The sequence below is a fragment of the Palaemon carinicauda genome, chromosome 13 (genome assembly GCF_036898095.1).
Source record: "Palaemon carinicauda isolate YSFRI2023 chromosome 13, ASM3689809v2, whole genome shotgun sequence".
Taxonomy (NCBI): domain Eukaryota; kingdom Metazoa; phylum Arthropoda; class Malacostraca; order Decapoda; family Palaemonidae; genus Palaemon; species Palaemon carinicauda.
The window spans coordinates 71,441,414-71,454,009 of NC_090737.1; the positions used below are offsets into that span (position 1 = coordinate 71,441,414).

At 40.9% G+C, this 12,596-nt stretch overlaps 1 protein-coding gene across 4 annotated transcripts in view; it reads left to right on the forward strand.

Annotated features, from left to right (window-relative positions):
• The window catches only part of botv (exostosin like glycosyltransferase 3), a 449,715-nt gene that overhangs the window by 185,681 nt on the left and 251,438 nt on the right, over nucleotides 1-12,596 (forward strand). For all 4 annotated transcript variants that reach the window (XM_068385646.1, XM_068385643.1, XM_068385647.1 and 1 more), the window contains exon 6: nucleotides 3,408-3,749. In XM_068385646.1, the coding sequence (XP_068241747.1) occupies nucleotides 3,408-3,749 (342 nt within the window). The remainder of the gene's footprint in view (nucleotides 1-3,407; nucleotides 3,750-12,596) is intronic.

Below are 12,596 nucleotides of genomic sequence, written 5' to 3' on the forward strand. Positions count from 1 at the left end.
GCTCGAGTGTACCCTCAAGCAAGAGAACTCTAACCCAAGACAGTGAAAGGCCATGGTACAGAGGCTATGGCACTACCCAAGACTAGAGAACAGTGGTTTGATTTTGGAGTGTCCTTCTCCTAGAAGAGCTGCTTACCATAGCTAAAGAGTCTCTTCTACCCTTACCAAGAGGAAAGTGGCACTGAACAATTACAGTGCAGTAACCCCTTGGGTGATGAAGAATTGTTTGGTAATCTGTGTTGTCAGGTGTATGAGGATAGAGGAGAATATGTAAAGAATATGCCAGACTATTCAGTGTGTATGTAGGCAAAGGGAAAATGAACCGTAACCAGAGAGGAGGATCCAATGTAGTACTGTCTGGCCAGTCAAAAGACCCCATAACTCTCTAGTGGTAGTATCTCAACGGGTGGCTGGTGCCCTGGCCAACCTACTACCTACGTTGTACGAGATCGCAAGGGACCTCCTCACCTGGTCAAAAGATCTAAACATTTCACTAGTAACGAGGTTCATCCAAGGCAACTTGAATGTCATGGCAGATTGCCTCAGTCGGAAGGGACAAATCATTCCAACAGAATGGACCCTACACAAGGATGTGTGCAAGAGACTTTGGGCCACATGGGGCCAGCCTACCATAGATCTCTTCGCAACCTCGATGACCAAGAGGCTCCCAATATATTGCTCACCAATCCCGGACCCAGCAGCAGTTCATATAGATGCCTTTCTCCTAGATTGGTCACATCTAGACCTATATGCATTCCCCCCGTTCAAGATTGTCAACAAGGTACTGCAGAAGTTCGCCTCTCACGAAGGGACAAGGTTGACGTTAGTTGCTCCCCTCTGGCCCGCGAGAGAATGGTTCACCGAGGTACTTCGATGGCTAGTGGACGTTCCCAGAACTCTTCCTCTAAGGGTGGACCTTCTACGTCAGCCACACGTAAAGAAGGTACACCAAGGCCTCCACGCTCTTCGTCTGACTGCCTTCAGACTATCGAAAGACTCTCGAGAGCTAGAGGCTTTTCGAAGGAGGCAGCCAGGGCGATTGCTAGAGCAAGGAGGACATCCACCCTTAGAGTCTACCAATCGAAGTGGGAAGTCTTCCGAAACTGGTGCAAGTCAGTATCTGTATCCTCGACCAGTACCTCTGTAACTCAAATAGCTGACTTCCTTTTATACCTGAGGAAAGAACGATCTCTTTCAGCTCCCACTATCAAGGGTTACAGAAGCATGTTGGCAGCAGTCTTCCGTCACAGAGGCTTAGATCTTTCCAACAACAAAGATCTACAGGACCTCCTTAAGTCTTTTGAGACCACGAAGGAGCGTCGTTTGGCTACACCTGGTTGGAATTTAGACGTGGTACTAAGATTCCTCATGTCAGAAAGGTTCGAGCCGCTACAATCAGCCTCCTTTAAAGATCTCACTTTAAAGACTCTTTTCCTGGATTGCTTAGCCACAGCTAAAAGAGTCAGTGAGATTCACGCCTTCAGCAGGAACATCGGATTTTCATCTGAAACGGCTACATGTTCTTTACAACTTGGTTTTCTAGCCAAAAACGAGCTACCCTCTCGTCCTTGGCCGAAATCGTTCGATATTCCAAGCCTATCGAATATGGTTGGAAATGAACTAGAAAGAGTCTTATGCCCTGTGAGAGCTCTTAAGTTCTATTTAAGACGAACTAAACCTTTACGAGGACAGTCAGAAGCTTTATGGTGTTCAGTTAAGAAACCATCTTTGCCTATGTCAAAGAATGCTTTATCCTATTTTATCAGACTGTTAATACGAGAAGCTCATTCCCATCTGAGTGAGGAAGACCAAGCTTTGCTGAAGGTAAGGACACATGAAGTTAGAGCTGTCGCAACTTCAGTGGCCTTTAAACAAAATAGATCTCTGCGAAGTATAATGGACGCAACCTATTGGAGAAGCAAGTCAGTGTTCGCGTCTTTTTATCTTAAAGATGTCCAGTCTCTTTACGAGAACTGCTACACCCTGGGACCATTCGTAGCAGCGAGTGCAGTAGTGGGTGAGGGCTCAACCACTACAATCCCCTAATTCCATAACCTTTTTAATCTTTCTCTTGAAATGTTTTTATTGTTGTTTTTGGGTTGTCCGGAAGGCTAAGAAGCCTTTCGCATCCTGGTTGATTTGGCGGGTGGTCAAATTCTTTTCTTGAGAAGCGCCTAGATTAGAGGTTTTGATGAGGTCCTGTGGTATGGGTTGCAACCCTTCATACTTCAGATCCTAGGGGTCGCTCAGCATCCTAAGAGGATCGCGAGGCTCCGTAAGGAAGACGTACTTAAAAAGGCAGAGTAATTGTTCAAGTCGACTTCCTTACCAGGTACTTATTTATTTTATTTTTGTTATTTTGATAACTTCTAAAATGAAATAAAAAATCCTTAGCTCATAATAATGTAAACATTTATTGCTGGTCTCTACCCACCCCCCTGGGTGTGAATCAGCTTATATAATCACCGGCTAAGTTAAATATTGAAAAATGTTATTTTGATAATAAAATAAATTTTTGAATATACTTATCCGGTGATTATATATTAAAGGACCCTCCCTTCCTCCCCAATAGAGACGCAGTGGACCAAGGAGAAAATTGAGTTCTTTGTTTACAATGAGTACTGAGTACCTGCACGACAGATGGCGCTGTTGAAGTACACCCCCTACCTGCATAGCGATCGCTGGCGGATTTTTTCCGTAGAGTTTTCTGTCGAGCAGCAGAGCTGCAGCTTATATAATCACCGGGTAAGTATACTGTATTCAAAAATTTATTTTATTATCAAAATAACATTTTTCCTAACTATACAAACCTTAGCTATTTAATCAAACTTGCCCGCCAGCCCTGTCCCCCGGGAAGTCCTACCTCTAAGCAAAGTGAAGTATTCACAGGTGTGTGAGGGGGGGAGGGGTAGCAAGCTACCCCTCCCTACCCTCTCGCTAAATAGCGAGGGGGTAGTAATCCCTCGTTAAAATTCTAATGGTTCGTCATTTCATCTACGCCGAAAGTAATACCCATATTGAATAGCTAAGGTTTGTATAGTTAGGAAAAATACAAATTATTTACGAATTTGTCATTTTGTATCTTAGATTATGACTTTGCTGTACTTCATTAACTTAGGTGTTGACTACAGTACTGTATTGTATTCAGGTGTATCCTAACAAACATAAAATTCTAGTTATACATACCCATTATATCGTAAGTATGACCTGTGTTACCATTAATAAAATTGTTATTGATATTAGTATATGAGTGCCAATGGATGGCCCTAAAGACTTATGTAATCGTGTACTGTATCCAAAAAAAAGTTTTATGTATTACAGGCATAGAAAATGTATATATTATGTAAAACTGTGTTAATTTATAGAAATATTGTAACTATTGAACTGAAATGACATTTTTTTTTCAGCCGCTGAAAACAGATGTTAACATAGCAGATCCTGATACGGATGAAAATCTTGGACCTATTGAACCCCCATTTCCTTCTGTCATCTATAGTCGTAACTATACTCTAGGCCTTGTGACTGGTTATGAGATGTGGAATGTATGGGGAGATCCATTCAGCCTCTATTCAAATCTTCCTACAAATCCTATACTACCAACAGAAGCAAAATTTTCAGGATCACAGTTAGGTTTTCGTCCAATAAATGCAGGATCAGGAGGTTCTGGTAAAGAATTCAGTGAAAGTTTAGGAGGAAACTATCCAAGGGAACAGTTCACAATAGTGATGCTTACTTATGAAAGGGAACAGGTAAATATTTTTGCAGTGTGTTTGCATTTTACATGATACTTTTAATAGCAGTAGCATTTACAGATTTATTGATTACATTTTTATAGTCAATACTGAAAAGAGTATGAAGACATTTTATTTTTACTTTAGTTTCTTCTTGAAAATATGAATCTATTACAAACCTTTTTAGCATATGGCATATATAGTAAGCCAATGATGCAACAATTTTCTAAATACTCATATATTTTGCTCTGGGTTAGATATATAAATTTAGATGTAGATTGAGAGTTTATATACCACACCACAAGCAATTTAGTGGTTTGCTGACTGTGGCCAGATGCAGCACGCAGACTGCCTAGCGTTCGAATGCCGACCACACACCAACATTTCACTACACAAAAAGAAATGGTGAAATACCCAGAAATTATGGTAAAAGGTAAACAATCAAGGATAAACTGGGTGCTGGGCACCATTCCTTGATTTTATACTGGGTATGGGAACCCAGCTAGAACCTTTTTTCCCTATTATTTTTTCTTGGGTTCCCCATCTCTCTCCACAGGGCTATGCACGGAGTCCTAAAAAAGAGGAGTAGTATGCTTTCTAGGTAAGATATATTTGTATACAGTATAAAGGTATTTGAACATTAGGAGAGGAAAAGAACTAAAATATTACAAGGGAAGGTAAAAAACTTCAGGCTGCAATGGGGGACATCTCACCTGAGGAGCACATTGAAAGAGTAGTAATAACAACAAAAATTTATTGCAAAGTGAAGAAGAAAAAAAATCATTTTAACACTTGAAAAAAATATCACGGTCGGATAAAAACATGATTCCACATAACCAGTTATAATAGCCATGAAAATTATAAAATTCTAATGTTTTATTATAAAATGCATACCATTAAACACTGACATTAACTAAAGGTGTCATGCTATACAGTATAAAGTCACCAAGATCAGGTTATACATTTAGCATTCATTTCATGAAAAAAACATCAATCACCAAAGTTCAATTTTGTTTATACATATGTGTGTGCAGCATAGAATTGTCCTCTTCTTCCTACATACTTACTGGAAGAATAAAGATTCTTCACAAACATCATTTCATCACAGCCAGGCTAATTCACAATAATTTTCATTCCTGTCTAATATAGTCAAAATAGGGAGTTTCTTTCAATATCGAAATTCAAATGCCTACGTAATGCTTCACATGGAGGTCAAAGGCAATGGTACGTTTATTTTATTTTCGTTGTATGCTGAACAACACAGACATTCCCCAGAAGTCAACTCTCAAAGTTTTTTTCACATCATAAAGTACACTCCTATAATGCAATGCATATGTCTCTTGATTGTGTTTTATAAAGTGCAGCTTGAATTGATTTAAGAATGCAGTCAGCAGGTAAATAATTTCAATCAGGAAGGATATCACCCTACAATAAATTCCTAGAACATGACCCCCACTGGGTGCAGGGTGTTGTTACTCCGAAAAATAAGAAAAAGGTGGTCATGAGACAAAATGCACTAAAAGCTTACAATAAGTTAATAATATAACATTTAAAACATTAGAAATTTGTATTTTTCCTAGTTACAAAGAAAAAATTAAGATTTTTTCACACAAACCCCTTAATTTTAGAGCGAATCTCCATACTGATCGCTGATTCTAGTTCAGCGATCATCGGATCACTGATCATAATTGCGTCAATGATTTAGCACCCGATCACCGATCGCTAGCACGTTAGTTGCCGATTGCCAACGCTGATCACCGACAGTTGCCAATGGCCGCCAATTGCCGATCGTCAACCACGGGAAGATCACTAATCACCTATCCAACATCTTCAAGGTTCAATCTCCGATCCCCGAGTACCTTCCTACAGCTCCGAATGCCAACTCACATAGCGTCAGCTCGAAGCTCGCTGATAACTATGCCGATCGCCGACCCCCTGCTTGCAGGTCACCAGTGCTCCGATTTGGTAGATCTCAGATTTACCAGATCTCAGATTCGTCAGCAGACAGTTGCCGTCTTTCAACGGCTAGACAATCTCTGGTTGCTTATCAATTGCACCGTTCGAGGTTTTAATGTTCGACAGCTAGTTGTTCATTGTTTCACACGACGGTAGCTCGTCGTTTGCTTGTTTGACGTCCACTAGTCAAAGGCTAGTGATCACTAATATGCCTGCTCCACTCTAGCTTCCTAAATCAGCAACCACTTCCATGAGAGGCAGCTGCTCATGAGAGCACTCTCTATTAGACGACATAGATCATCTCTCCTCGCTCTTGAGCTTACACTAGTTAGTTAGACCTCGTAGAGTTGATGGAGTTTTTTCCTTCTGGGAACCTAAAACTACACCCATCTTCGACAACGGGGATAAAACGCAAGCGCAAAGCTCAGTGCCCCTCACTCTTTTTGGGTTCTTGTTTGTGTATCACAAACAGGGGTTCCTAAAGTTATCTTGCCTTCTGCGAGATCAGAGGGATCTGCATTAAGATGGCATTAATTCTGGCACACTCATGTGAATTCATCCCTCATGAACGTACATGTTTTCACTTACACTTCGTTCTTACTACCGGAAGGCTTACGAACAAATTGCCTCAGGAACCAGGTTGCTGCTTCGGTTCCTAGCTTCTCCCTTGCTATCCCGTCTAGTTTAGGGCTGCTCACGAGCCGTCTTTGCTTGAATATGGACTACGCTAGTTAAGTAATCTCTTGAAGCAAATCAGATCCCGGATGTGGTAGGGGTGGCAGATCCCTTAAATCTGTTCTCCCCCTCCAGCGGGAGACATAACCACAGGGGTTACAGCCATTCTCTCCCTCTTAGAGAATGGAATTCAGTGCTGTCTAAGCGATAGCTATATTATTACAGTATTATTATTATTATTAATTGCTAAGCTACAACCCTAGTTGGAAAAGCAGAATGCTATAAGCCCATGGGCTCCAACAAGGAAAATAGCCCAGTGAGAAAAGGAAACAAGGAAAAATAAAATACTTAAAGACCAGTAACATTAAAAAAATATTTCCTATATAAACTATGAAAACTTTAACAAAACAAGAGGAAGAGAAATAGGATAGAATAGTGTGCCCGAGTGTACCCTCAAGCAAGAGAACTCTAATCCTAGACAGTGGAAGACCATGATACAGAGGCTATGGCACTACCCAAGACTAGAGAACAATGGTTTGAATTTGGAATGTTCTTCCCCTAGAAGAGCTGCTTACCGTAGCTAAAGAGTCTCTTCTACCCTTACCAAGAGGAAAGTGGCCACTGAACAATTATAGTGCAATAACCCCTTAGGTGAAGAAGAATTGTTTGGTAAACTCAGTGTTGCCAGGTGTGTGAGGACAGAAGAGAATATGTAAGAATATGCTAGACTATTCGGTGTGTGTGTGTGCAGGCAAAAGGAAAAATCAACCATAACCAGAGAGAAGGATCCACTGTAGTACTGTCTGGCCAGTTAAAGGACCCCATAACTCTCTAGCGGTAGTACCTCAACGGGTGGTTGGTGCCCTGGCCAACCTACTACTGCGAATTTATTTGCTATAATTCGGATCGGCCCTAGATAGTTGACCGACGAGAATAACAGTGGTTTTTGGAATTTTATGTTCTACCAATCTCTGTATGCCCTTATGTCCTCGGACCTTAGTGGGAACACATTCAACATCCATCTGTAATACATTCTGGTGAAACATTTTTTTGACTATTTATTTATTTATTTATTCTTTATTGGCAAAACTTTATATACATTTTAGTACAATATTTATATTTGGTTTACACAAAACAGGGGGTTTTATTCTGTGACAATAACACATCTTGCCCATTACATTATAAAATATTTTGTCCAGAAAAAATGAAAATATTTTCTTCCATAAAGAAATATAAGGCTATTAATCAACCATCACAACAAACCCCTCATACATCAACACCAAAACAAAAAAATATTTAATTATAAATCTTTAATTCTTCAAATATATACTGGCACAGGTCAATTACGTGATTTCCTTCTCCAAATAGTGTGTCTATTTCTTATGATTAAGATTTCTAAATTTCTGCCTCTTCGATCGTGACCTTGTACATTCAATTAGAACATGCACTTTATTCTGTACTGTCACACACTCGCAACTCCCTGGGAGTTCTACTCCACCTTCCCGTCTGTATCCTAAGGTCGTGGGACATTAAACGTAATCTCGTGATGGCAATTCGCATATAGTCTTGTACATAACTATTATCACTATACACTCTATGCATTTGCAAGGATCTATTTAAGATTTCTCTGAATGTATAATATTTTGTTCCTGTTTCAGGTTTATTACGAATTTCATTTTTCAATTGGTCAAGGCTCGATCCGACGATGTTATCAACCAGACAAGAATTCAAAAATCTGTAACCGGGCGTATTTTCACTTCTGCAAATTTCATAGATATTGTGGAAAGGTTCTTCCATATCAATGTTCGCCATTTTCTTTTCTAAAAAACATTTCCTTCTTATTTGAACTTCACGATTAAAAGACTCAAGGCCACTCTCCACTAAGCACAATGTCATAGACTTCAGTCTTGTTCATGAAATCGGCCAATGACTTTCTCCCGTAACAGAGCTTTTCCTTAGGCTGGGAGAGAATTTATTCCTTCCTCATGGGAGAACCCCTCCCACGAGCTCGAGATAATCGGTTATGTCTTTTTCACCAAGGAAAGTGAGTCCACATTTTAGTTACAAAAGATACTCTCTTGTATCTTCCATCTTCCTTCAGGAAATGGGAAGCAGTCTCTCTCTTCTTCCTCATGATTGGAACATCCGATCTCATAGGAAGACGTGGTACGCCAGGATACTGCCGAGCTTCGTCAGTCAGAAGTCTCCACTTTTAGTCTCTCCTCATGAGACGAACCTAACTTTCAATCCTTGTCATGTGAAGGAAGGTTTTGCAATCAATCAGTTAGCCAGTAATTTCCTGTATAAGATCGACCCTCGTCTCGAAGACCTCGGACTACTGACTAATCCAAAAAGTCTCGAACTCCTGTGAGACATCTTCTTCAGTAATCGATGGAAAGAAACGAAGGTGATATCCAATACGGGTATCTGCAGACTGGGTCTTTAGCCTGTAGAAACTTCCGCAGGTTTGACAAGACCTCATCAGTCCCTGTCAAATGCGAGTTCTGAAGGACTAGCCGAGTCCCAGGATCTTCGGTATTAGGGATTGTCCTTCCCTTTGTTCTCTACAAGACCTGAGCAAGAAACAATCCTGGTGAAAAGGCTGCCAGATGAGAATATCTCCCAGAGAACCAGTCTCCTTGTTCTTCCTGAATTTGACGCTTCCCTTAGAGGCATCAAAGAAAAGGAGGGAGGGCACATACAGTACCACACGTCCTTAGGACTAGGATCAAATCATGAATGATATTGTCCCTCAATCCCCTAGTAGGCATCCTCTTCCTTCGGGAAAGTACCTGGCGAATGACAGTGATTCGTCGGCTTCCCGTTGTGTTAGAAAAACTTCCTGCTCTTATGTGGTCTCCCCTTCTGGATATCCTGTACACCGGTTGGGATTTTTTGGGCTCAAGCCATGTCGTCCTGATGGAAGGTTCCTTTAGGCAGCTTTCTAAGGGATATTTAGCTACAGTGATACTCCCAGAGAATTGATCATAGGTCTCCAGAATTCTAACTCCTGGCACGAGTATTCTTAAAAATTTTCTTAAGGATATCGCATAATATCAGGGGACGTATTTCTTGATATGACACATGGCAATCTTCACCCCAAATAGAGTTTTCGCTCTGAGGGGGAAGAGTGGCGAAATTGAAGGGGAGCCGTCATCAAGGTTACCCAGTGGATCCCCTTCCTGTACTACTACAGGGTCCAGTATGGCTACCCATTCCTTGTTTAGTAGAGAATTGCGCACGGTGTACTCCTGCTTACTCTTAGTGTTTTTGTTGCTAAAACCAGGATTTATCATGCATTCTCCAGCATCTTTAACCTTCTGAAAGTTGAGTATTTAATCTTTCCTGTGTATAATTTTTAGCTCCCTTCTCACAGTTAAATTAGCATAATTTAGATGTGTTTATCCGACCTTAGCCGGTAGCCGGAGGCGCCATTTTGGACGCTGTCGTTCGCCATATATGCCTTATTTAGTCAGTAGAACAACGTTCCTGGTATTTAGCTTTAATGAATTATAGCTATTTAGGCAAAATTATACTAGTGAAGATAAGATCATGCACGTATATTTCCTCTTCTCTCAATGTATCGATCTTATACGTTAAGAGTCTCGGTGATATAGCGTAGCCGAGATCTCGACCCGCGCTGGGCTAGCCTAGCCTATGCGCTTTAGTATACTTTCGTACATTATCCCCGTTTACCCTCGTGTATCGTTTTATCAATTCAACAGGAGATAGTATTTCTCCTAGAATTATTTTTATAATCCGATACTCGTCTCTTTTAGAGAATTAAGGGTAAACCCTTCCTTCCCTCTGAGTGTCGCCATTAGGCGACAACCCTATCTTGGCCTTACCATTGAGTAGTGTACTCTGGCTTGACTAAGCTAGTGTTTCTGTCTTTCCTCTTTGCCAGTGAGTATCCTGGCTTTGATTTACGACAGTAACTCAGAGTATTCAGTCTTTATGTCGGCAACTCGGCTGCAGGGGGAATAGTCACTCCCCTGCCGGTTTACAGTTGCAGACATGGGAAGCCTAGCTTCCCTAGCCCGCATCCGAAGTGGTACAGGTAGTACACTGCCACCACCTTCTCCCTTGCGGTCTAGAAGACAAGTCTTGTGTCGGCGAGGTCCTGGGCCGAGGAATCAATATTCTTCTGCCGCCCGAGACGGCACCGATATTGAAACAATGTTTCTGAGTTTGTGACCGGAAGTGGGTGGCAATTGTGCCGCCTTCTCCGGACACAACACACAAGACCCTTTCCCCTCCCCTCTCTGTCCCTTAGCGATGGCCTAGCCATCGCAATATCTTTGGCTGGTGTCCTACAATTTCCCCGATTGCCGGGTGGGTTGTGGTGCCGGCCGGGCTCCTACATAGGCGGCTTGATTGCCGCTCCGACCTTCCCCCTACGGACGCAAGGCTTCGGGAAAGGTTGTGCCGGCCATGACGGCTGCCGGTGGGAGACCCTGATGTCTTTGAGTGTTCTTCAGTCCTCTCTTGGACTGCCATCCACATCCCTGGAACCGGCAGATTAGCCGGCAACAGATCCTGTGGTTGGGTGGAAGCTAGAATGATTCAGTCCCCCCTTCCATTTGAACCCTCATTCTGGAAGAAAGCAGTGGGGACAGTAGTACCTACACCCTTATTTATTGTGATAAACTATAATAATAAAGTTTCTCTTCTCTCCATGCTTTCTCTCTCTCTGTCGGCTAGTGCCGCCAGGTATTAGCCTAGCCGGCAGCATGCCCGCAGAACTACAGTATAAGCTTATACAGTAGCTAGTATTTCTGCAGTATAGTACATACTGCAGGCAGAAAACTATAGTATATATTATACAGTAGTTTATATTTTCCAACATATTCTGTGTATCCTCTCACAGTCCATTGTTGAGACCAATTATAATATTGAAGTGAAGTATTCCTTCAATACCCTGCTAAGCCATAGGTCATCAGACCATTAATATTTTACCCTACAATATCAATATTAATTTATTGAAGGGTTAGTGCTAGTATACACTAATTTTAACTCTATAGATTAGAGCCCTTCCACTCTACTTTTCCATAAATAAGGAAATTCTAAATATTAATATTGAGGGAGGTCACAGCAATTGACTGGACAGGAGGCCCAGGTATGTGTCTTTCATATTTTTTTCTAGCTTATTATCCTAAGCTATAATGGTAATGATAATACCATTTTATGCATGCATATATATATATATATATATATATATATATATATATATATATGTATGTATGTATGTGCGTATGTATGTATGTATGTATATATATATATAATATATATATATATATATATATATATATATATATATATATATATATATATATACTGTATATATATATATATATATATATATATATATATATATATATATATATATATATATATATATAAAATATATATATGGGCTCAAGCCATGTCATCCTGATGGAAGGTTCCTTCAGTAGCTTCCTAAGGGTATATATGACTACAGTAGATATTCCCAGAGAATTAAACTAAAGGTTTCACAGAATTCTAACTTCTGGCACGAGTACCCATAAGGTTTCCCTTTAGGATATCGTATAACAACAGGGGACGTATGCTTGACACGCCACATAGCTATCCGATGGGGAATAGTGGCAAGTTATGGGAGGAGCCGTTACAAAGTTCTCCTCCTCCGTTACTGTTTTGGTACTCGGCAACGTCAACATCCAGCCGCCATGTTGGCCGCCATCTTGGATGACGCCGCCGGAGTGCGCCATCGTCATTCCTTCTTACGTAGTGTATATGACCATGGGCTTTTTCCCAGTTGTTCGCTAAGTAATTCATCATGTCGCAGTCTTCTGCCTCGCCTTCTTCCGGAAAGTTGAGTACCATATTCTTGTATTGTATAAATAAGCTCTAGCTGTAAAGTAACGCCTTTTTATCTTAAAATACCGTGTTTTGTGGCGGAGCTGTGCCTTGACCGGAGGCGTCATGTCGGACGCTGTTGTTCACCTCGCATGCTTTATTTAGTTAGCCAGAACAACCCTACCTGGTCTTATAAGTAATTATCAGCATTAGTTATTTAGTCTTCATTGCTAGGAATTAGTTATATTATGCCAATAGTATCCTTTTTCGGCGAGTATAGGTAGCCGATCGTAGGCTAGGGTTCTAGCCTAGCCCCTAGACTTGATAGTCTGGGTGGTTTTTGTTTACTCTCATGCATGATATAATAAGTGTTCCTAGTTTTAATTTATGAAATGG